Below are 18,950 nucleotides of genomic sequence, written 5' to 3'. Positions count from 1 at the left end.
TCGATCACTGAAGTGGCGGGTACGAAGACTGAGTTAGCCTTAGTATAGTTCGCAGGGAGAAATAGGGGTAGGTATTACAACACCCGACGGCAGCCCGAGGTAGCGACGGCAACTGTATTCTAATTAGCTCAAGAAGGTTTCCTTCGACTTTCACCAAAAAGTCAATTCCCGAGCTTAAAACAATAAAAGAAACAGGTATTATACTATTCCTTTAAACGTAGTCGATACCCTCTTCGAACAGGTATGGTCTTCGGACGCCACCAATCCCCGCCTAGCAGGATCAGGAGAAAGACCCATTGTAGGGCGCCACCGGCTTCTGTGAAAAAGGTATCCTAGGACTCGTTTTCCTTTCTACGTTAGTTTCTGTTTCTTCTCCTTTCTAGTTCGTTCCCTCCATTTTATTTCAATACTTCATTTTAGTTTCCTTTGTTTTCCTTTTTCTTCTTCTTTTTAGTGTCTTTTCCATTCTTTTGTTTCTTTTCCGTTTCCTTTTCCTTGTCCTTTTCTTTCCTTTTCTTGTCCTTTTCTTGTCTTTTTATTTTTATTTTTATTTTGTCCAGATATCAGTATTACAACAAGTAGAGTACCAGAGAGTCGACTATTTTTGGTGTACCAAGCGCACCTACAGCTCTCCCCCATCAACTGACATCACTCCCAACCTACCCCTCCCAAACCACCCTCGTAAAACCAACCATCCAAGGTATCTCGGCTGCCAGGGTGAGTAACTCTCGCTCCCTGCCCCGATCCAAATCCAATTGCAGCTCAATCTTCGCCATGACATCCCCATCGGTAGCACGGTCTGCGCATCTGCGATTACGTTCTTCCGTTGTTTATCGTCCCTATTCTCTCTCCTTTCTTTCGAGCAATCCTCGCTCTCAGTCACGTTGTTTTTCTGGCATCTCAGGGCAAGCTAGACAACCCCGTGTCTCTTCTACCGCTGCCAGGAATCAATCCTGCCTCTTCAGAATGAGGTCCACTGCGTCTCTACCCTCACCAGCGACAGCCCCGCAGCCTCTCACTAGAGGCACACAAGTCGCGTCCCCGTCTGGGAAATCCTACCTTATTGATGAGGCTATTTACGAACGACCAAAGGGAAACCAGCTCTATTGCGTGTACCACGCGAGGTAGGTTGAGGGGAGACGATTTTGATGCCTAGCCCTTAACCTCCATTCCCAACCCAGTATGATGGTTGGTGCTGATTGTTGCTTTACATCAGCCACGAGGGGAAGCAGTATATTCTCAAAGACATCCTGCCGGGTGACTTACAATACATCTTGGAACTACAGGAGCTCGTGAACGGCTCGGCCCACGTTCGAACGCTCGTCGACAGCATCCCCGACCGTCACATGTTTGCATACCCCTTTCTCGATCTGAACCTACAGCTGGTAGAAATGACAACCATCGCCCCTACCGTCAAGAAGCACATCCTAAAGGATGCTCTTACCGGCTTGGCTGATCTCCATGACAAGGGCATTTATCACACTGGTTGGTTGTCCACATGTTATGGTAGTGGCTTTTGGCCCCTGACATCCCGGCAGATATCAAACCACCCAACATCATGATGGACTTGTTCCAGCACAGCGATGGTGCCATAGCGTTCGGAAATGTGCAGATAATAGACTTGGAGGATGCTGTGGTACTGCCGCCCGGCTCCGCGGGCCTCGAAAAGCGCCTCTCTGGGAACCAGTTCTGGAGGAGCCCCGAAGCGTGGGCACGAGGAGTGCAACATACCCCAGCCGACATCTTCTCGTTCGGCATCACGGTACATTTTCGAGGCCTCCATTCGCTCCTAGGAAAGACTAACGAGTTGTGTAGGCTATATATATTTGGCTTAACCACATGGTCTTCTTCTCGGAAGAGGCAAACGCGGCCGAGGACGCGTCAACTATGATACTTCAACGCCATATGTCTCATTTTTCCTACGACGCCGATGACCTTGTTGGTTTCATCGAGTACTATGGAGGAGAGCAGGATGCTTTTATCGACCGTTGTACAGAACTCCTCGCCGTGTTCGACAACGAGGGCAACAAGAGGAAACCCTTTAGCATGTGGTATCCGATGGACCTCGAGTTCAAGGATCTCGTCGGCCGGATGACCTGCCTTGATCCCCGGCGGCGGATCACAGCCCGGGAGGCACTGCAGCACCCATGGTTCCGAGCCTGACTATGTGCCATATTCGGAGATTGGTACTACGTCCCGTAGCGTGCAGCCACCAAAGGATGTCTTGTTAGATAGAAATCTCCACTACCCGCAGCAATTTGGATCGACAAGCGAAGAAGTATATACGCGAGCTGACGTCTCCAAAGAAACAGTACAGTCTTGAAACCCCCTACCCCCATGTGCCAAAACCGCCCTCTGCCACCAGCTCACACACACTTGCCGACCCCCCCCTTAGAAACCCCTCTCAGTAGATAACCGGCCACCCATTCTCATACCTAATCAGATTAATCCCAATCTGCGCGGTCCCCGCATCATTATAATAATGATACACCAACACATCCCCATCCACATCCGTAAAAACAGCATTATGCCCCGGCCCATGCACCGCCCCATGGCTGGACATGACCTGCGACCCCCCGCCCTGCATCATCTGCCTCCCCTCCTTATCCACATACGGCCCGGTAACACTCGCCGACCGGCCCACCATAATCCGGTACGTGCTCGCCGCGCCCTGACAACACTTATCAAACGACACCCACAGATAATAGAAATCCCCATTCCGCGTAATAAACGGCGCCTCCACCGCGCCGCCCGCATCCGGCCTTGCCGCAATCGCCAACGGCACACCACTATCAGCCCGCTTCCCCGTCGCGGGGTCAATCGCCACCATCTTAATCCCCCCCCAAAACGACCCCAGCGACAGCCACCACCCGCCCTGCGCGTCAACGACCAGGTTGGGGTCGATGGCGTTCCACCCGGAGTCGGCAAACGACTCGATGACCAGCCCCTGGTCGGTCCAGGAGCCGGAGGCACCCGTGGGGCTGGTGGCGAGGAAGATGGCGGAGCGGCTGGAGCCGAACGACGAGGCGGAATAGTACAGGTAGTACTGGTTGTTGTGGAAGGAGAGGTCGGGCGCCCAGAGGTTGAGGGCGCCGCCGGTGTAGGGGGTCGTCCAGGGGGCGCCGTTGGGGAAGACGGGGCCGGCGTCTTGCCATTGCGTGCGGTCGGTCGAGGTCTTGAGTTGTACGTTGTCGCCCGTGTAGGCGGCGAGGTAGGTGCCGGCGGCGGTTTTGATTACGGTCGGGTCGTGGATGAAGGTGTCGCCGGAGACGGGGCCTGGGTTGATGTTTTGTCGCGGGCTGAGGACGCTGGCGGCGGTGGTGACGGCTAGTAGGCCGCCGAGGGCGATTTGTCGTAGGCCCATGTTGAGGTTTGGGTTAGGAGTTGGAAGTTGGATGTTCTCCGTTGCCTGGGGGAGGGGGTGGGGGAATGCTACAGCTGCGGTGACCTCAGTTTGGAGTGGTCATTGATCATCTGGGATTCTGACGTAGTCGTGGTGACGTCGTCTTATGTAGTGTACAGGTCATCTTCGCCCTTTGCTCAGCCTCGGTTGGCTGGCTGCCCAGCAATCTGAATCTCTCGCCCAACTGGAAGTATCCCCGTCTGGGCATTGGCATCTGCCCGGGCTATTATTGGGCGACGGCGCGGAACAGCCCGGTTTGCCCCTCAATCTCGCGGTCCACAAACACGAGACGGGGTGGGATTCGCAGCTTTACTTGATACATTCCAAGCTCGTGTGGTCGTGTGTGTTTGGGAGCTGTGAGAAAAGCTACCGAGAGTTGAAACAACCCTAGCCCCACGGACATGGCTTTCGGCTGCTTGCCGGGTACCAAGTGAGACTCGTTGTGGGGAAGTCTGCAGGAGACGGGGCTGTTGGACGCCTCGTGAGAGGACGACGGTCAGTTCCACTAAATTACCGTGCATGGTCCATAAGCGCGCCTCGGGATAATTGCTCAGGGGTCCAGGGGCAAAGCGGAGGCTGCGGAGCGGCTTGTCCCGTAATGTAAGGTAGTAATTAGTCGGGGGCACACTTTTCTATTCTCAGCTGGCAGCTCTTCTCTCTCTCAGCTGTTGATCGAGAGCAAGGTGTTTGATGATGTGGACAGCCCGCTCGGGATAATTACAAGACGTGACTAAACCCCGCCGAAGACCATTCTACTCCTCAGCCGCCCTCGACACGCAGACGTCAGCGTTGAAAGCCACCTCCCGCTTAATAACCAGAATGTGCAGGCTCAGCTCCTCCTCAAACTGATCCCCGTCATCACCGCGAGCGGACTCGCACCGGCGCCCACAGCCCGTCCGGTTGTCCCTATGTTCAGGGATCCCCCGCGGGCACAGATAAACCTTTCTCGTCGCCCACTGCGGGTGGTACTCGACCGTCTTGCCCGCGGCCGTCGTGACGGTCCGCCAGCGGGGGTCGTCCTCGTCGTACTCCTCTGCCTTGTACGTGACCTGCGCGGCCATCATGTAGTGTTTGTTGCTGAGCCACGCTTCGAGCTGCGGGATCTGGAAGTACCGCGCTTCTTCCAGCAGGGCGAGGTAGCGGTGGTGGTCGTGGCCCTGGGCGCCGTCGAAGAGCGGGAAGACGCCGCGGCGCAGGTAGGCCAAGATGTGTTGAAAGAGGTTTGGGTCGGCGTCGATGAAGTAAGACCCATCTTGGAGCGCGTTCTCCCAACGCCCGGAGAGGAGGGCCGCGAAGAAGCCGCTCTCTTCGGTGAGTGTAGCGCGGGCGGTGGTGAAGCGGCGTTCGCCGACCTGGAGATGGATCGGGGCTTCGCGTGCGGCGAGACCGGGGATCTCGGGGGAGGATGGTGCTTCGCTGGTGACGGATCTATTTTCCATGATGAAGACGAATGGACGGATGGTGTTTCCAAAGGTAGAGAGTTTAGGGCAAGAGTCAAACTGTCAACTGCGTTGTCAAAATGAAGTGCTGAAGTTTCCCGCAGCCTAGACGAAAGATGGCTATTGCTGGCTCCGTTTGCAACGCGCGGGAGGCTGCATACTGGCCCGGAAAAACTTATAGATAACACTACCAATGATGCTGGCTCAACAGCTCTTGAACTGTTAGTGTTCTGGGCCTTTTTCTGTCAAACAGAACCGGAAGGCGGTCAGCTGATGTTTTGGTAGGCCTGTCCAAGGCACAGGAGACAGTATCCTGCTCTGCCATCGATTCCTCGTCCTCTTACTCAGGTCCCTCGGTGTTCACATATTATCTACCCACGTACCTTAGGCATTGTGCAACCGGTCATATTACAAGGTCTTTATCCTATAAACATAAACAAATATACCTCCGTCACAGATGCGGCATGCCGTGACCATGCACACTTTGTAAACCACGCAGTGACTCTTTGACTCTCGCCACCTTTCTGGCTGGGCCATGCTCTGGCGTCGGTGTGTGAGGAGTATTATAACAACCACTGTGCGCCTGAACCCCATTCTATATCACATAAGTACAATACATAACTCCAACGCACCGCTCGCAAGCAGGGTGAAATAGTTTCTCATGCTGATCAATTAATTATGCTAATCCAGAGTTGGGACTTTTAGTAGCGAACCCCGACGACCATAATGGATTATCCACGCGATCTTTACAGGTTACCTAACATTATTCAGATGGTACCGCCGGTCCGCCGCCGTCATTGTCCTACTCGGTAGGGACTAGTTAGTGACTACCTTAGTTAGTGACTAGTGAATACTTGGGGAGCAGTTACCCGTCCGTACCAAATCGACCTTACAACTCCGGTACGCCCGGCCCTCCTTGCTGAGATAGCATGAAGTTGATCTTATCCAGCGAGACGTCAAAGCCATCAAAGAAGCCACGATCGAACTTGTGATCCCCATCATCACTGTGCAACTCCGACGTCGAATCCCGCAGAAAGCTGAGACTGGTACATCCCAGCTCCACCTCCCTCTCCCACGGCGACGGCGCGTCCATCCAGTTCTGATACCCTTCACACACCGCCAACCGCTTCACCCCCAACCTCTCCCCGCGCCGCAGCAAATCCTCCTTAAAATAGTGGTCCCCCGCCCGCCGCGCCTCACGCAGCATCAACCGATCCGGCGTCACCCTGCCCCCAGGACCCCCCATCTCCATCACCTCATCATACACATCCTTATACCCCGCCGCGATACACGCCCGCACGATCTGCGGCCGCATCACGGGCCTCACCACCGCCAGCTCGCGCAGCAGGCCCGCGGGCGGGAGCGCGGGCCGCCAGATCCAGTACGGCAGCTCGGCGTCGGGCACCGCGCCCGAGAAGACCGCCGCGTCGCGCACCCCGTCCATGATGCGCCGCGCGCGGATCGCCCGCCACAGCATGACGCGCTCGCGCTCGTGCAGGCCCAGGCCGTTGAGGAAGGCGGGCGTGCTGGCCAGCCACGCCGCCATGCCGCTGCTGGCGTGGCAGCCGCGCGCCAGGCAGACGACCTCGAAGCGCACGCCGTGCACGCGCGTGGCGGCCGGTTGGAGGTCGCGCCGCCGCAGCTGGGCGTACCGGTCGATGTTGCCTGTGGCGGCCGCGTGCAGGGTGAGGAGGGTTTTGTTCATGGAGGGGAGGTCGGGTTTGAGGGGGCATAGGAAGAGGGCGATGTCGTCGGGGCCGAGCAGGGCGGGCGGCGGGAAGGCGTCGGTCTCGCCGATGTGGTGGTCCTCGGTGATGTTGAAGAAGTGGTTGTCGGGATGGAAGGATTCGCAGTACTGCCGCCTGACGTCTAGGGTTGCGCGCACGGCGGTATCGGCGTTGAGGACGGCCGGCACGGGGGGGATTTGGATTTGGATGCCGGGTATGCCGTCGTCCATGACGCGGTACCGCGTCGGTGCGGCCATGATCTGCTGGTAGATCCTCTGGGCGCCGGCGTTGTCGCGGTTCTCCCGCGCCTCTTCGGCGATGGACACGTCTGGGAGGATCTTGAGCTCGGAGTACAGCTCGTCGTAGCCGGCGACGGCGCAAGCGCGGCCGATCTGGTAGCGCATCTTGGGGTAGCGCTCGAAGAGCGCCCTGTAGGTAGCTTCGTCGGCCAGGTCCGGGTACCAGATGCAGTAGGGGTAGTGGGCCTCGTCAGGCATAATCTCGATGGGTGGAATCGAGTTGCTCATGATCCGCCGCGCGTTGCGTGCGCGGTTAAAGACTTCCTGCCCCGGGAGGGAGACTAGCTCGTTTACCTCGCTCGAACGGGCAAGGCCGACGTGATGTCGGATACCACTCACGAGGGCGGCGCGGGCCACATCGTTTCCAAGGTTTAGAGGGACTTGTTCCCCGCGCAGGGCAGCCCGGCATGCGGCACCATCGTAAGGGGTGATCAGCAGACGCTGCGAGACGCTGGGGGCGTCTGGGACATGCGAGTACCGCATTTTGTTGTCGGTTGCCGAGGTCTAAGTTGAACGGGTGAAGAAAGGGGATCTCGGCGTCCTGACAGTTAGATTGGTACTGATTGACAAGAAGTCTGAAGGTGTTTCCAGGACGGGAAGGTAATGGGCGGGTGCTAAGTCGGGAGTGTGCAGAGAAAAGCTCGCTGCGACCGGGGGGTTTTAAGTACTTCTCTTTCAAAGATCACAGAAGGAGTAGGAGAGGTAGGCGTCGCCATGAAAGAGAACTGAATTGGACATGCCAGCTGTTCAGCACTCTTTGGTCTCAACTCTTCATTGAGGTTTAGCATTCACCTAAGTACTCCCTAATTATTCTTAGCCTCTCTAGGCTACCTAGGTACCTATATAAGGATTCCTGTGACCAGGCCGTGTCCGACCGTAGCCCATACTGCAAGTACGTACTCTATCCCGCAAACACATCTCCAACGTCTGCTACCGGTTATTGTTTCCCAGTCTCGCCATGTTCACCGCAACTAGCAACTAGCACACATAGGTAACGATTCGTTCCGTCGCGAAGTGCTTGGGTCCTCTAAGCGATGTCCTGCTACTACTGACAACTCCCGCGAGGTCCAGGTTGTGAAAAGCGACGAAGGCCAGTCGAGACGCCGACCAGACCCCCACACTCTCACCACCCTAAGTAAACTACCTAGACACCTAGACCACCTCCAATCCAAATCATTACCGTCGACCTTCAGGAGACTCCTAATAACCGTAGTTCTCCTTCCAGCTAACATCACCCAAGTTGCATAGAGCCAAGCAAAAAGCCCCGGGTTATAAAGCCAGGGGGTACCAGTGTAAGTACCTATATACACAAACTACTCCCATCACCCCGGAATCTAAACCCCCTCCTAATCAGCCTTAATGGCCCCGCCTTTACGCAACCCATCAAGCTGTTCCTTCAACTCGTGCACGCTGGCCTGGTGCGAAAGTCTAGGCACCATCCTCACCACCGGGACGCCCTTGATCGGGCCATGCTCCATACCATACTTGATGGCGGCAGCCGGCTCGTCGTAGACGGCCGGGGTGAGTACGATGGCACGGGGGTTCTTGCGGTCCGCTTCCGCGGCCTCCGGGTTGGTCCCGACGCCAAAGCCGTCGCGGTAGTCATCCAGGTTGCCCTCCAGCTTGCTCATATGGCGGGTAAAAATCTGGAATATGGCATTATCGGGATCGGTGAGGACATAGACCACTAGTTTTTAGAGTTCCCGTCGTGTGAGATGCTGGCCACGCTTGTTGGGAAAGGGTGGGGGTAATGGGGTATCTGGCGAGAGAGGATATACCTTCGAAGTTAGGGAGGAGCTCCCGTTGGATCATTCTGGCTGAGTGCTCCTCCGGTTCGACGAGGGCAATGGGGATCGGGGTAGTCATCTTGAGTAGAAATACAACTGGGTCAGGAAAGGTGTGCTTTGTGAAAGTGTGTTGGTAAGGAGGTGGTGGGGAGGGAGTCGGGAAGAGGGGACAAGGTAGGCCTCTTCCTTAAGATGGATAGCGCCGGAAGAGGGGTTACGCCATAACCACACCTCCTCTCTTCACACCTACCGATCCCAGTGACCCCCAGCGTGAGTGGATATACCTCCATGCGTCCACAATTCGGCTTGGTGCCGTTGGCCGACGGAGCTGGGCAGCAACGGGCTCAGCTAGCCACAGAGCTTGGCGGAGCGTATGTATGTACCAATGCCCAACGTCTGAGATTCGGTTATGGACGTCTGTGACTCTGGAGGTCCCGGCACTGTACTACAATATTAGCGCATATTTGCATGTGGAACTCTGAATGAATTGCAATGTCCAGTTGATAGGTACTAACCCGGTCACTTCCCTTCTGAGCCAGCACATCGAGTCATCGACCTGCTCCCGCGCTTGCCTCGGGAGATCTGTGTAACGTAGGTACTTGTGTGGACCAACCCTCTCCTATAGCACTTCTTTTTCCGGCCTACGCTAAACCAGTGGCCGAAGTGACGTGTTACATTACCGAGCAGAGAGGCACCGGCCACAGGAAGGTAAACCGTTAATGAATCCGCACTACACCAAGCCCAGACCCGAGCCAGACAAAACAAACCACCCTCTAATCAGGTCGCTAGCTAGGTATATAAACCGGAGTAAGCAGACACTGACCCGCAACCTCGTCCTCCACCCCCCAAACCCCTCCTCACCCGCGGGCAATCACCCCATCACCAATAAGCGCATCCAGCTGCCGGCGAATACAGCCCGCGACCAATCCCGCATCCGGCGTCGGTTCCTCCAGGTCGACCAGCACCGCCGGGACCTGCGGAAACATACCCGTAATAATGCTCTGAATCCCGAGGTCGTACCCGCCGTCGGTGCTCGGACAGATGAATATGGAGCGCGGCGCGCGGCGCTCGTCCGACGGGTCGCCGAGTTCGGCCCCGACCGCGTCAGCGTCGGGGCAGATGTTGGTTACTGTTGTGAATGCGCACCCGCCGCGTGAGATTTTCTGGTGATGCCGCCTATAGGGCGGGGGGGGGGTGCGGAGAAGGGGTATCTGGTGGACGTACCTTCGAGGTCGGGGAGGAGGTATTGTTGGATGGCTTTGGCGAGGTCGATGTTAGGTTCGACTAGGGCGATAGGGGTTGTGGTAGCCATGTTAGGTAACCATTTAAGGGGTGCTGGGCTCGGTATGGGTGTACTGCCGCAATGTTGGCAACCGGGTGTTGATGATGGGTGCTCGGCTTCTTCGTTTGCTCTCGGGGTGTGAGGGGTTAAGAGCAAGGAGAGAGGGGTCTGCAGCTCGGAGTCTGCCTCTGAGTGGACATACATAATACTGCCCTGTATAGGTATATTTTACTTTTCAGCTCTGGGCAGAACCGCGTAGTCGTGACGAGTGACCCAGGTACGAGACCCAGGTATGTACGAATAGTCGAGGTCTATAACCTGAACGGATCCGGCGGCTCTTGCGGGTGCGACGCTGGAATTGAGTCTGATCAAGACTCGGAGGCGAAACCTGGTAAACTCGGCGACTCCCGGACTCTGCCTGCGCCTTGGTAATGCGGACCAGAGGCCCAAAGTAATTTATTTCTCTACCTGCGCCAATCGAGTGATCAAGTCACTCAACTTATCTTCAAGCAGGGTCCGGGAGGCACCAGATGCATACGGTACTCTCATTGAAATCCAGACCAGACAACGAACTGCCATGCTCGAGTTGGAACGTACCATAGGTAGGTACTCTCGCTACCTTACCAAGGCACCTAGCTAGGTGGTACTGAGACCACCCACAAACCATCACCAATCCGGGCCAAACTACCTACCCTACCCGCCTTAAAACAAGCGCAGCCGCGACCACCAGCCCAACCCAGCCGGACGTCTCGCGCCCGCAGGCTCCTCCCGAACCGGCCTGCCGTCGTGGGAGAGCTTCCCGGCCTCGACGTGCGCATCCAGCAGCTCCCGCACCGTTTCCACAGCCGGCTCCGCATCATCGGGGGTGGCACCATCACCGTCCCCGGCCGGCGGGGCGAGGCACAGGATCAAGAAGTTGGGGTGGTATTTACCGACCTCGGCCTTGAACTCGCCGACGTCGGCGGCGTCGGCGCGGGCGCTGACAATGACGGCGCGCGGCGTCTTGCGCTCCTCCTCCGGTTTGGTCCCGTTGGTGCCGATGCCGAACGAGCTTACGGGGAAGTCCGTCGCGCCGCGGCAGGAGAAGTTGATCATGAACGCCAGCTGCCAGTCGATGGCGCTGTTGCTCTGTACCACTGTGGTGTTTTGTGTTGTTATGTGAGCTTTCGTGGTGCGGGAAGCTGCCGAGGTACCTACATGTAGGCAGGGCTGCCTGGGTGTTTGGGTGTTTGGGTGTTTGGGTGTTTGGGGGGCTGAGCGTACCGTCGTACTCGGGGAGGAGCTGCTCCTGGAAGCGTTTGGCGTCCGCGTATTCGAACCCGGCGAGGGCGAGAGCGATCGACGGCATTGGGAGGGGAGGAGGCAGCTTGTACGCGGGGAGCAACGAGATATACGGAACTTTGTGTGGTTGTCTTGTGTTGGCGGCGACGAGGTGAGGTAAGATGGATGCTAATATTAGCCCGAGTCCCCTCTTTCATATCTGTCGACCCTGGTAACGTGACTCTTAGCGGGCGGACCATGTCTGTGGGAGCTGGAGCCCCCTGGCCTCGTGTACAGACATACCTTACGTACAGGGCAACCGCCGACATCCTCTCCCGGCTCTCCCACATTGTAGGGCTAATTACATGCAGCTCCCCACGTGGTAGTTTCCTCTCCTCCACGTACAACACTACACAAATCTTTATCTGGACCCCTGGAGTAGAGGCTTAGGGCTGTCATACTCCCTGGAAGTGTATGGTTGGTTAACAAGTTGGTTTGAGTGGATGGGTGCTAGCTCGCACTTCTACATGCGAGGGAGTAATATAGGGTAATTGTGTCGCTGTTTTCAATATAGAGGGCGTGAGCGGAGGGGACATGCCAACTCTTCTTTTCCTTCCTACGCCCATGTTTCACCTTTTCACTCACTCTTGGCAGGACTTGACCACGGGGCGTGCCGGGTGAGCCTAGGTGGTCGAGGTCTGTCATGGACCCGGAGGCTCCCGCGGGTGCGGCGCTCGAGATCCGATTAAGAAACCCGTAACCTGGGCGAGGTCTGGACTCTCCGCCACGGTGTGTGGTCGGACACATCAACTCTTTTCTTCTTCCGGACTACACTAATCAACCGTTCAAAACACCGATAGGTCGAGGCAGGTCGGTACCGGCTGAGTGTACCGTGATTGGGGTCTCCGACTCCGGACTCCCCGCTACCGCTACCGAGACAAAGCCCGACGGGCCCCCGGGCGAAACAGTCTACTCTCACTACCTAGCTATCCAAGCCACCCTGACACCGAGCCCCAGCACCCTCTCATGTTACATAGCTGCATGCCTCTCGGTTCGGCTTAGTGTCGCTGCTCGATAGCTCCCGTCCTTGCGATCGCGACTCTCGTTGGCTACCTAAAGTACACGCTGACCGCGCATTCCACCGCCCACACCCCCCTCGCCCCCTTTTACCGAGCCTCGAGCCCCCCCCTTCTTGGCCCCATCATCCAGCCGCTCCCCAAGTCCCCTGACGGAAGCCACCAGATCCAGCGGGTCGTCTCGGTTGATATCCGTCCGGACCCACAGGATCACGACGCCCTCGCACGTAGTGGCGACGTCGCGGTAGACGTCGAGGGCGGCCTCGTCGGGGCCTGCCGGGGGATACCTGCCCTTGCAGGTCGGTTGGAGGCATGTCATGGCGAGACTGGCGTCGGGGCAGTTCCGTACTACTGTTGTACGGGGCACCATCTTTGTGTGGGATGCTGGTGGTGCGGCACGTTGTTGAAGGATAAAGCCATGGGGGGGGCATACTATCATACTTGGGATAGAATTGACTTTGGGGGAGGGCACAGAACTCGTCGTCTGAAACGAGGACGACGGGGATTGATGGAGCCATTCGGAATACAAGGGAGGTCGTCCGAGGGCGAGGCAGTGAGCTGTTACTTTGTAAGGGAATAGGGTACTTGAGGAAGTAAGTCACTAGCAAGATATAGGTATGGAAGAGGGCGTTGGTGGTAGCGGTCGGGTTGAGAACTAGGAGAAAGAAAAGGATTTAGCTATCTTATATAGAGTATAACGCGACGAGATACCATCACGTCACTACCCTCTATGTTTCTGCTTTATCCTGTTTATACGTTTTCCATAGCTACGTCCACATAACCCTACACCCCGAGTGGTTAGAGTACCTACCTATCTACACACAGCGTAGTTAGGTAGGTAGGAGTGTTTTACTTTCAGCTCTTGGTAGGGTGTGCGGTATGCCGCGTGACAGGGTGACCGAACGACTAGGGACATGGGCAGTGGAAGCGGGTGGGAAGTTGTGCTGCCGTTGAAATCCGCTACTCAACCGAGTCCCCAGGCACGAGGCGGACGGACCGGGCCGCTCTCTCGCTAGCTACATAACCAAGGTACCTAGGCAGCGGCGCGCGGGTTTACTCGGCTCCGAGAAGGCCCCGTTAGCAACTTGCTCATCCAGCGCCTGCCTAATTCTCAGTATGCGAGCCATGTCGTCGTGGGCGCCCAGCTGCCTGGGAATCGCGACGACGGCACCCCCGGCCTTGGACTGGAAGACTTGGTTCTGCATGGCGTTGAGGAAATCCTCGGTGAGTTCGGGCCTGAAGATGATGGCGCGCGGCGCCTTGCGCTCGCCGGGCTCGCGCTCCGCGTTGCTCCCGCAGCCCCAGATGTCATGATTTCCTTCCAAATCGCCGCCATAGGCCAAATCAAACTCCATCATCACGTTTCTACGGTTGTGGCAGACCTGTACCACTATTGCGTTGTCCCCTTAGTACCTATGGGATGCTCGTACCGCCAAGGGATGACAGGGGGGAAGGGAAGGCGGGGGGTGTCTTTGGTGGAGGACGTACCATCATACTCGGGCAGGAGGTGTTGTACGACGAGTTTGGCGAAGTTCTCATCCTCCTCGAAAAGCGTGACGGTAATTTGGGCAGACATATTGGGTAGGGAAGGGAAGTTGTTGTGGTTGGTATAGGCTATGTATTAGGTTATGGCTTGGTGTGATGGGGGATGAAGGCAGCCGCCGTACGAACCCCGCACTTAAATTAAGGTTGGAGAGGAGGTACGAAGGTAAGATCGGGTAGGAGTTGGCCGGGTGGAAGTAAGAGAAAAGAAGGGAGTTTAAGTGATAGTTTAGAGGGAGATAGAGTTCAATGGACCACCCTCCCGCTAGCTATATCAACCAGAGCAGACACCAGACACTGAGCCCAGCCTCCTCTTTAGGGTCCTGCAAGCCTGCAGCCCCTCGCGGTGGATACCCTTTTAGGTGGCCCTGACTCGGAGCCTTCGGTGTTGGACTTCGTTATCCAAGCTCTCCCGAACTCTTTCCACGAGAACCGTATCATCGCTAGTCTCCGGGCCATCATAGTACGCTTTCACGATCAAAATATTCGGGGAGATCATTGCAATGGATCTCACGGCCTCGTAGAGGCGACCATCGCCCATCTTACCAGCTATAACGAGGGCGCCCGTCACCTTGCGCTGGTCGTCTTCCGCCTCCGAGTTGCTACCGCAGCCGTAGATAGTACGGGGTTCAGACGGCGAGCCGCTCAAGCCGCGCATAAAGGCCGGAACTAAACTCTCGAACCTCTGGCAGACCTGTACCACTATTGCGTTGAGCCCTTAGCATGAGAGGCCCAGAAAAGAATGGGCCGGAAGGGGTGTCTGCGGTGCCGGACGTACCATCATACTCGGGCAGAAGGATTCTCCGGATGAGTCTTGCAAGCTCCTCATTTTCTTCAACGATGGGATGGGGATTGGGGCAGATATGTTGGGTAGGGAAAGGGGGTTGTGGTGGTTGGTATGGATGGTGCGGATAACGAGCTGGTGATGAATGGATTGATGTTTGCTTGCTTGGTGGGAGTGGGAGTTGGAATGGGGGGGAGGAACACGGCTCTCTTATGTACGGGAGATGGCATGAGAAGGGGGGGGCGTAGCGTTACGCCTCCTCTTTCCATTTATCGATATCGATGCCTGATCATCCGACTCTCGAGCAGATGACGGTTCTCCGCGGCAGAGCTGTGCCCAGCTGGCTCTCCCCATTCCTCTTCGCAAGTACATAGTCGGAGCAAGTAATGTCGATCGCGGATCCCGTCGGCCAGGCACTTGCCGCACTTGCCCCATCACACGTAACTAACGTGCAAATCGGTGAGACCTTGCGCCAATGAGGTGGTCAAGTCACTGACACGCATGGAAGCCGACCGGGTGCAGGACGGAATAGTCTAGAGGTAAGAAGTATTCAAGCTACCCAACCTCCTATGATACTGAGCTACAGGCTCTAGCAGCACTCTTCTCAGGGTAGGAAGAAGGGAGCTGGGGGGGACTTCATGTTTCCCTCTCCTCGCATCCGTCAATCCTGATAATCCCGACTCTTAGGCCTCTACACTGTCTCAGCGTATCACATATCTCTGCTGAATACCTGTTCTGTTCGACTTCGTGTCTTTGCTCAATGTAGCTGGGCTCAGCCAGCTCTCCCTTCTTGGCATGTGTGTACATAGACATATCCATGCAGAAGAGCGAGCGGGCCGTGTTGATCGCGGCCCTCTGTTGGCCGGGCGCTTACCACGCTTTCTCTGTAAAATGCAACGCGGTACCCCATCACAACTGACAGACATAATTCCTGGGTTCCGGACTCGGGAGTGGCAGAATGTGCCGTAAACATGGTAAATGTAAAGCTTGTTTCTGTTGTGGGGGGGGGGGGGCTCCCTCGTGTGAGATACTGGTGGTCCAGGTATGGCGGGGGAACTGTGGGGGAGGAAAGGGGGAGCGGGAAGAAAAAGGGGGGGGCTATAGTAGCGGACGCACCATCATACTCGGGGCTTAGTTGATGTTGGACAATGCTAGCAAAGGTCTGGTCTTCTTCGACGAGGACAATGGGGATCGCAGGGGCCATTTTAAGTTGTTGGAAGAGAGATTGTATTTGGTGTGAGTGTGCTTGTGTACTGGTGACGGCGTGGTGATTTAGATGTTCCCTTCATTTATAGGTACTGCGAAGGGGGAGGCGGGACTGTGGGAGGTAAATAGGGGGGCAGAGAGAGGGAGGGAAGGAGAGAGAAAGACCACGGGCTTTTATATATGGGAAGCGAGGGGACCGTATTCTGCTCGAGCTATACCCCGTTTGATCCGCGCCCTCTCTCTTTACATATCTCGACCCTGGCCATCTGTCTCTGCATGCAACTGCTGTCCGGATCAGTGGTGTTGTTCGACGGAGCTGGGAGGGCTCAGCAACTGACTTGCCCCTGTGGTTGGTAAATACCTACATAGAGCGGGCAACGTCGATCGTCGTCCCATAGTCCTCCCTATTGGCTGGGCGCTTTTTGGAATGTGAAATCCGGCCAAATTTGAAATACTTCGTACGTAACTCAGCTGGTTCTGGACTCGCCGAGCATATTCGCAGAGAGACTCCTGAACGTATTGTCCTTTCCGGTTTATAATACCACCCAGGTCATTAGAATCAAGCATGGCCCTCCATATTGCAAACAGCGATCGAGGATGTACCGACACCGACGTCTACGCTACAACAAGCGGAAGGACTAACCAATTCTTGTAACCCTGTTAGGTACCGTAAACCAACCTGAAGGTATGCACTAAGCCCACCTCCAAGTTGCTAACCTAGCTCGCAGCCAACCTGGACGTTGTTAGGGAGGCAAGAAACTCGCTTGTTCTGTTGCCGCTGGGAGAGAGCGGCCTTCTTGACGGTGTGAGAGGGGGAAACGCCCAGGTCCCCTCCTTTTTGCGTTTGTCGATCTTAGCGATCCAACTGTCGGAGTGGACGATGCATGCCTGCGCGCAAAATCCAATTCGGTTTAGACCGCCCCGGAAATGGTTAGACGGGCCCAGCGAGCTTCTGGTCTTAGCAAGAAGTGGCCAATATTGATCGTGGCTCTCGTTGGCGAGGCGCTTGCCGCGCTTTGTCTACAATTGGATGCAGTATGTAGGCACATGTACCTAGGAGTCGGTGGCGCCGATTAGAGTCGACGTACGGAACGAGGGAACTCCACCGGTCCCAGACCTGACTATACCTAAACACTGTAGGGACATGTGCTGTTTATAATTACCTACCTAGGTACTCTGCAAGGGGTAAATAGGTAAGGTAGTTGTGGACTCACACCCCATAGGTAAGGTAGTTAGGTAGGCAGGTAGCTCGGAGGAGGAGCACCGGACGAATACATTGTCATTGGAACCCCGGCTAGACAAACCCGGCCAGGGGTCCCACGCTTGAGTTGGAACGGCCTACTCTCGCTATCCAAGCTACCTTGGTTGCGGGCTCTCGCACCCTTCTCAGTTCCCGCCCGGCCCCGGTAATCCCATCACCAACAAGCTTATTTACCTGCTCGCGAATGCGGCCTACGGCAAGTGTCAGGCCGTCGGTAGTTAGGAGACTCAAGATGATATTCTCATTAAAGTTCGCGCCAGACCAAGGCTAGACTCGAGACGGAACGGTCTACTTTCAATCGCTACCTAGTGTCTAAGCTACCTTGATCCCGACCTCCAGCGCCCTTCTCCGTTCTCACTCGGGCTGAATTGCCCCCTCGTCAATCAAACGACGCACCTCCCCGCGAATCAAGTCTGCGACCAATCCCGCGGCCGGAGGTCCTGGGCGTGTTCTCACCGTCGGGACTCCGGCGACGTTGCCAATTCGAAGTTCGAGCCCGACTGGCATTCTGGCGTCGACGAGAACGGCCCGGGGGGGCCTGCGCTGGTCCGGAGGGAGGTCCGCGTTACTTCCGACCGGGCACCGGTGGCTGCCGGCAAACCCTGGCTGGAGCTCGGTGAGGGCCGTGTCGACGTCGATGCATACATGTACGACTGTTTGGCTGATGTAAGCTTCCGACGCTGCTACCCGTAGGGGGGGGGGGGGATGGGGGGGAGGGATAGGGAAAGCGGTATTTGATGCTGCATTGCCGACGTACCTTCGATCTCGGGCCGGAGCATTTCTTGGACCTCTCTAATGAGGTACTCCTCGCCATCGACCAGGGCGATGGGGAGCGTCATCTTCAGACTGAGCGTGAGGGATATTATACTGGGTATGGGCGTTTTCCGGTGGGTGCTCGCTTGATGCTTGCTTGTTCTTCCGGGGGTGAAAGGGGGGAAGAAGGGAGAAGCGGCGCTCTCTTATAGACAGCTTGACTGGGAGACGAGGGGTCGGGAGAAGAGGGGACGCGTCCCCCGACTCGGTCCAGTTCCGGTCTAGTGTTATTGCTCAACAGAGCTGAGCTCAGCTGGCTCATGATCCAATCGCGGCTCCCGCGGGGAGACCGTTTTGGTAAAGGGATATCAGCACTCCCCGGCCTGTACATATGCCGACGCCGTTAGCGAGCACGAATGGCGGGTACCCCGCGCCGAGTGGCCACGGTTCCGCAGCACTCCACCATCCCTGATCTAGATACGCCGTGGCCGTCGCCAATTCTCCGCGGAGAACACCAAGGAGCGTTGACTCGCCTACTTTCTAGCGTGTCTCAGCTGGAACCCCATTCTTCTCTTCAAGCTCGAGTGACTGGCTCTAAAAGAACGGGTAGGGAGTAAACTGTCGGTGGGATGCAACCGCAGCCGAAAACAACAAGTTACACGACAGCACCCTGCATAGCACCGCCATAATAGACCGACTCGGCCCCTCTTCTTCACCAAAGCAAAGTGGCGTTCTGGAACAGAGCTGAGCTCGGCTGCTCGAGACCACATCCCCGCAGAGCCGACGACATAACTAGGTAGTCCACAGGCACCTTTAGGCCTCGGCACGTTGGTTACCTTTTTGTGTTTTAGACGCGGCTGTCGCGGGTTGGTCGCTTTAATTTGGAGACGCGCTGGCTGGCACTGCATGATTCCGAGATTCCCACCGCATGATCCCCACTGTTCCTGTTCAGTCGGGTGGTACGAATGGACTCCGTCTAGTACCATAGGTAGTAACATAGTTGCTTCTTCCTTTTCCGATGCTGTGACAATGCAGGCCGTGCCGGATTCAGTCTCCTGCAGAAGTACATGCATACGATCTGATTGCAGCCCGGGGCGGATCACGTAATTCTAAGTGGTCGAAAACCGGAGT

The 18,950-nt window shown here is 56.4% G+C and overlaps 10 protein-coding genes across 10 annotated transcripts; 1 reads left to right on the top strand and 9 right to left on the bottom strand.

Annotated features, from left to right (window-relative positions):
• Positions 1-966: 966 nt before the first annotated feature.
• B0H64DRAFT_329633 (kinase-like domain-containing protein) lies at positions 967-2,163 on the top strand (the record flags this gene model as incomplete). The annotated part of the gene is made up of 4 exons (XM_062800888.1): positions 967-1,124; positions 1,217-1,485; positions 1,539-1,762; positions 1,816-2,163. The coding sequence occupies 4 exons, from the start codon at positions 967-969 to the stop codon at positions 2,161-2,163; spliced, it is 999 nt and encodes a 332-aa protein (XP_062655478.1).
• B0H64DRAFT_243419 (glycosyl hydrolase) lies at positions 2,149-3,573 on the bottom strand. The gene has a single exon (XM_062799880.1). The coding sequence runs from the start codon at positions 3,362-3,364 to the stop codon at positions 2,405-2,407; it is 960 nt and encodes a 319-aa protein (XP_062655477.1). The 5' UTR covers positions 3,365-3,573; the 3' UTR covers positions 2,149-2,404.
• Positions 3,574-3,682: 109 nt separating this feature from the next.
• On the bottom strand, positions 3,683-5,234 carry B0H64DRAFT_435682 (BTB/POZ protein; the record flags this gene model as incomplete). The annotated part of the gene is made up of 2 exons (XM_062806151.1): positions 3,683-4,902; positions 5,226-5,234. The coding sequence occupies 2 exons, from the start codon at positions 5,232-5,234 to the stop codon at positions 4,156-4,158; spliced, it is 756 nt and encodes a 251-aa protein (XP_062655476.1). The 3' UTR covers positions 3,683-4,155.
• A 266-nt stretch (positions 5,235-5,500) lies between these two features.
• On the bottom strand, positions 5,501-7,383 carry B0H64DRAFT_468800 (uncharacterized protein). The gene is made up of 2 exons (XM_062807770.1): positions 7,208-7,383; positions 5,501-7,132 (listed from the first exon to the last, which is right to left on the bottom strand). Exons 1-2 carry the CDS (start codon positions 7,349-7,351, stop codon positions 5,732-5,734), a joined length of 1,545 nt encoding a protein of 514 aa, XP_062655475.1. The 5' UTR covers positions 7,352-7,383; the 3' UTR covers positions 5,501-5,731.
• Positions 7,384-8,118: 735 nt separating this feature from the next.
• On the bottom strand, positions 8,119-9,208 carry B0H64DRAFT_408521 (uncharacterized protein). The gene is made up of 3 exons (XM_062804658.1): positions 9,171-9,208; positions 8,647-9,095; positions 8,119-8,555 (listed from the first exon to the last, which is right to left on the bottom strand). Exons 2-3 carry the CDS (start codon positions 8,732-8,734, stop codon positions 8,215-8,217), a joined length of 429 nt encoding a protein of 142 aa, XP_062655474.1. The 5' UTR covers positions 8,735-9,095; positions 9,171-9,208; the 3' UTR covers positions 8,119-8,214.
• On the bottom strand, positions 9,139-10,257 carry B0H64DRAFT_408519 (uncharacterized protein). Its single transcript, XM_062804657.1, has 2 exons — positions 9,880-10,257; positions 9,139-9,784 (listed from the first exon to the last, which is right to left on the bottom strand). Exons 1-2 carry the CDS (start codon positions 10,139-10,141, stop codon positions 9,513-9,515), a joined length of 534 nt encoding a protein of 177 aa, XP_062655473.1. The 5' UTR covers positions 10,142-10,257; the 3' UTR covers positions 9,139-9,512.
• Positions 10,258-10,498: 241 nt separating this feature from the next.
• Positions 10,499-11,285, bottom strand: B0H64DRAFT_468792 (uncharacterized protein; the record flags this gene model as incomplete). Its single annotated transcript, XM_062807769.1, has 2 exons — positions 10,499-11,073; positions 11,201-11,285. The coding sequence occupies 2 exons, from the start codon at positions 11,283-11,285 to the stop codon at positions 10,640-10,642; spliced, it is 519 nt and encodes a 172-aa protein (XP_062655472.1). The 3' UTR covers positions 10,499-10,639.
• Positions 11,286-13,189: 1,904 nt separating this feature from the next.
• B0H64DRAFT_243377 (uncharacterized protein) lies at positions 13,190-13,899 on the bottom strand. The gene is made up of 2 exons (XM_062799879.1): positions 13,762-13,899; positions 13,190-13,663 (listed from the first exon to the last, which is right to left on the bottom strand). Exons 1-2 carry the CDS (start codon positions 13,847-13,849, stop codon positions 13,290-13,292), a joined length of 462 nt encoding a protein of 153 aa, XP_062655471.1. The 5' UTR covers positions 13,850-13,899; the 3' UTR covers positions 13,190-13,289.
• A 274-nt stretch (positions 13,900-14,173) lies between these two features.
• Positions 14,174-15,803, bottom strand: B0H64DRAFT_445962 (uncharacterized protein; the record flags this gene model as incomplete). The annotated part of the gene is made up of 2 exons (XM_062806884.1): positions 14,174-14,517; positions 15,716-15,803. The coding sequence occupies 2 exons, from the start codon at positions 15,801-15,803 to the stop codon at positions 14,174-14,176; spliced, it is 432 nt and encodes a 143-aa protein (XP_062655470.1).
• Positions 15,804-17,284: 1,481 nt separating this feature from the next.
• On the bottom strand, positions 17,285-18,128 carry B0H64DRAFT_243371 (uncharacterized protein). The gene is made up of 2 exons (XM_062799878.1): positions 17,824-18,128; positions 17,285-17,719 (listed from the first exon to the last, which is right to left on the bottom strand). Exons 1-2 carry the CDS (start codon positions 17,903-17,905, stop codon positions 17,421-17,423), a joined length of 381 nt encoding a protein of 126 aa, XP_062655469.1. The 5' UTR covers positions 17,906-18,128; the 3' UTR covers positions 17,285-17,420.
• Between the last annotated feature and the right edge of the window lie 822 nt (positions 18,129-18,950).

The sequence above is a fragment of the Chaetomium fimeti genome (genome assembly GCF_033439085.1).
Source record: "Chaetomium fimeti strain CBS 168.71 chromosome Unknown B0H64scaffold_8, whole genome shotgun sequence".
NCBI lineage: Eukaryota > Fungi > Ascomycota > Sordariomycetes > Sordariales > Chaetomiaceae > Chaetomium > Chaetomium fimeti.
The sequence above is the reverse complement of the archived record's forward strand: the minus strand, read 5'-3'. Positions and strand labels throughout refer to the sequence as shown.

What these genes read in the sequence shown, in the direction of transcription:
- B0H64DRAFT_243371 (XM_062799878.1), bottom strand. Translation starts at nt 17,905, where the DNA reads ATGACGCTCCCCATCGCCCTGGTCGATGGCGAGGAGTACCTCATTAGA. An exon ending in GCTCCGGCCCGAGATCGAAG is followed by an intron (nt 17,720 to 17,823) that starts GTACGTCGGCAA and finishes TCAGCCAAACAG; the next exon opens with TCGTACATGTATGCATCGAC.
- B0H64DRAFT_243419 (XM_062799880.1), bottom strand. Translation starts at nt 3,364, where the DNA reads ATGGGCCTACGACAAATCGCCCTCGGCGGCCTACTAGCCGTCACCACC.
- B0H64DRAFT_243377 (XM_062799879.1), bottom strand. Translation starts at nt 13,849, where the DNA reads ATGTCTGCCCAAATTACCGTCACGCTTTTCGAGGAGGATGAGAACTTC. An exon ending in CCTCCTGCCCGAGTATGATG is followed by an intron (nt 13,664 to 13,761) that starts GTACGTCCTCCA and finishes ACAACGCAATAG; the next exon opens with TGGTACAGGTCTGCCACAAC.
- B0H64DRAFT_408521 (XM_062804658.1), bottom strand. Translation starts at nt 8,734, where the DNA reads ATGACTACCCCGATCCCCATTGCCCTCGTCGAACCGGAGGAGCACTCA. An exon ending in GCTCCTCCCTAACTTCGAAG is followed by an intron (nt 8,556 to 8,646) that starts GTATATCCTCTC and finishes TCTAAAAACTAG; the next exon opens with TGGTCTATGTCCTCACCGAT.
- B0H64DRAFT_468800 (XM_062807770.1), bottom strand. Translation starts at nt 7,351, where the DNA reads ATGCGGTACTCGCATGTCCCAGACGCCCCCAGCGTCTCGCAGCGTCTG. An exon ending in ATGTGGCCCGCGCCGCCCTC is followed by an intron (nt 7,133 to 7,207) that starts GTGAGTGGTATC and finishes CTCCCGGGGCAG; the next exon opens with GAAGTCTTTAACCGCGCACG.
- B0H64DRAFT_408519 (XM_062804657.1), bottom strand. Translation starts at nt 10,141, where the DNA reads ATGTATGTCCACTCAGAGGCAGACTCCGAGCTGCAGACCCCTCTCTCC. An exon ending in CCTCCTCCCCGACCTCGAAG is followed by an intron (nt 9,785 to 9,879) that starts GTACGTCCACCA and finishes CATTCACAACAG; the next exon opens with TAACCAACATCTGCCCCGAC.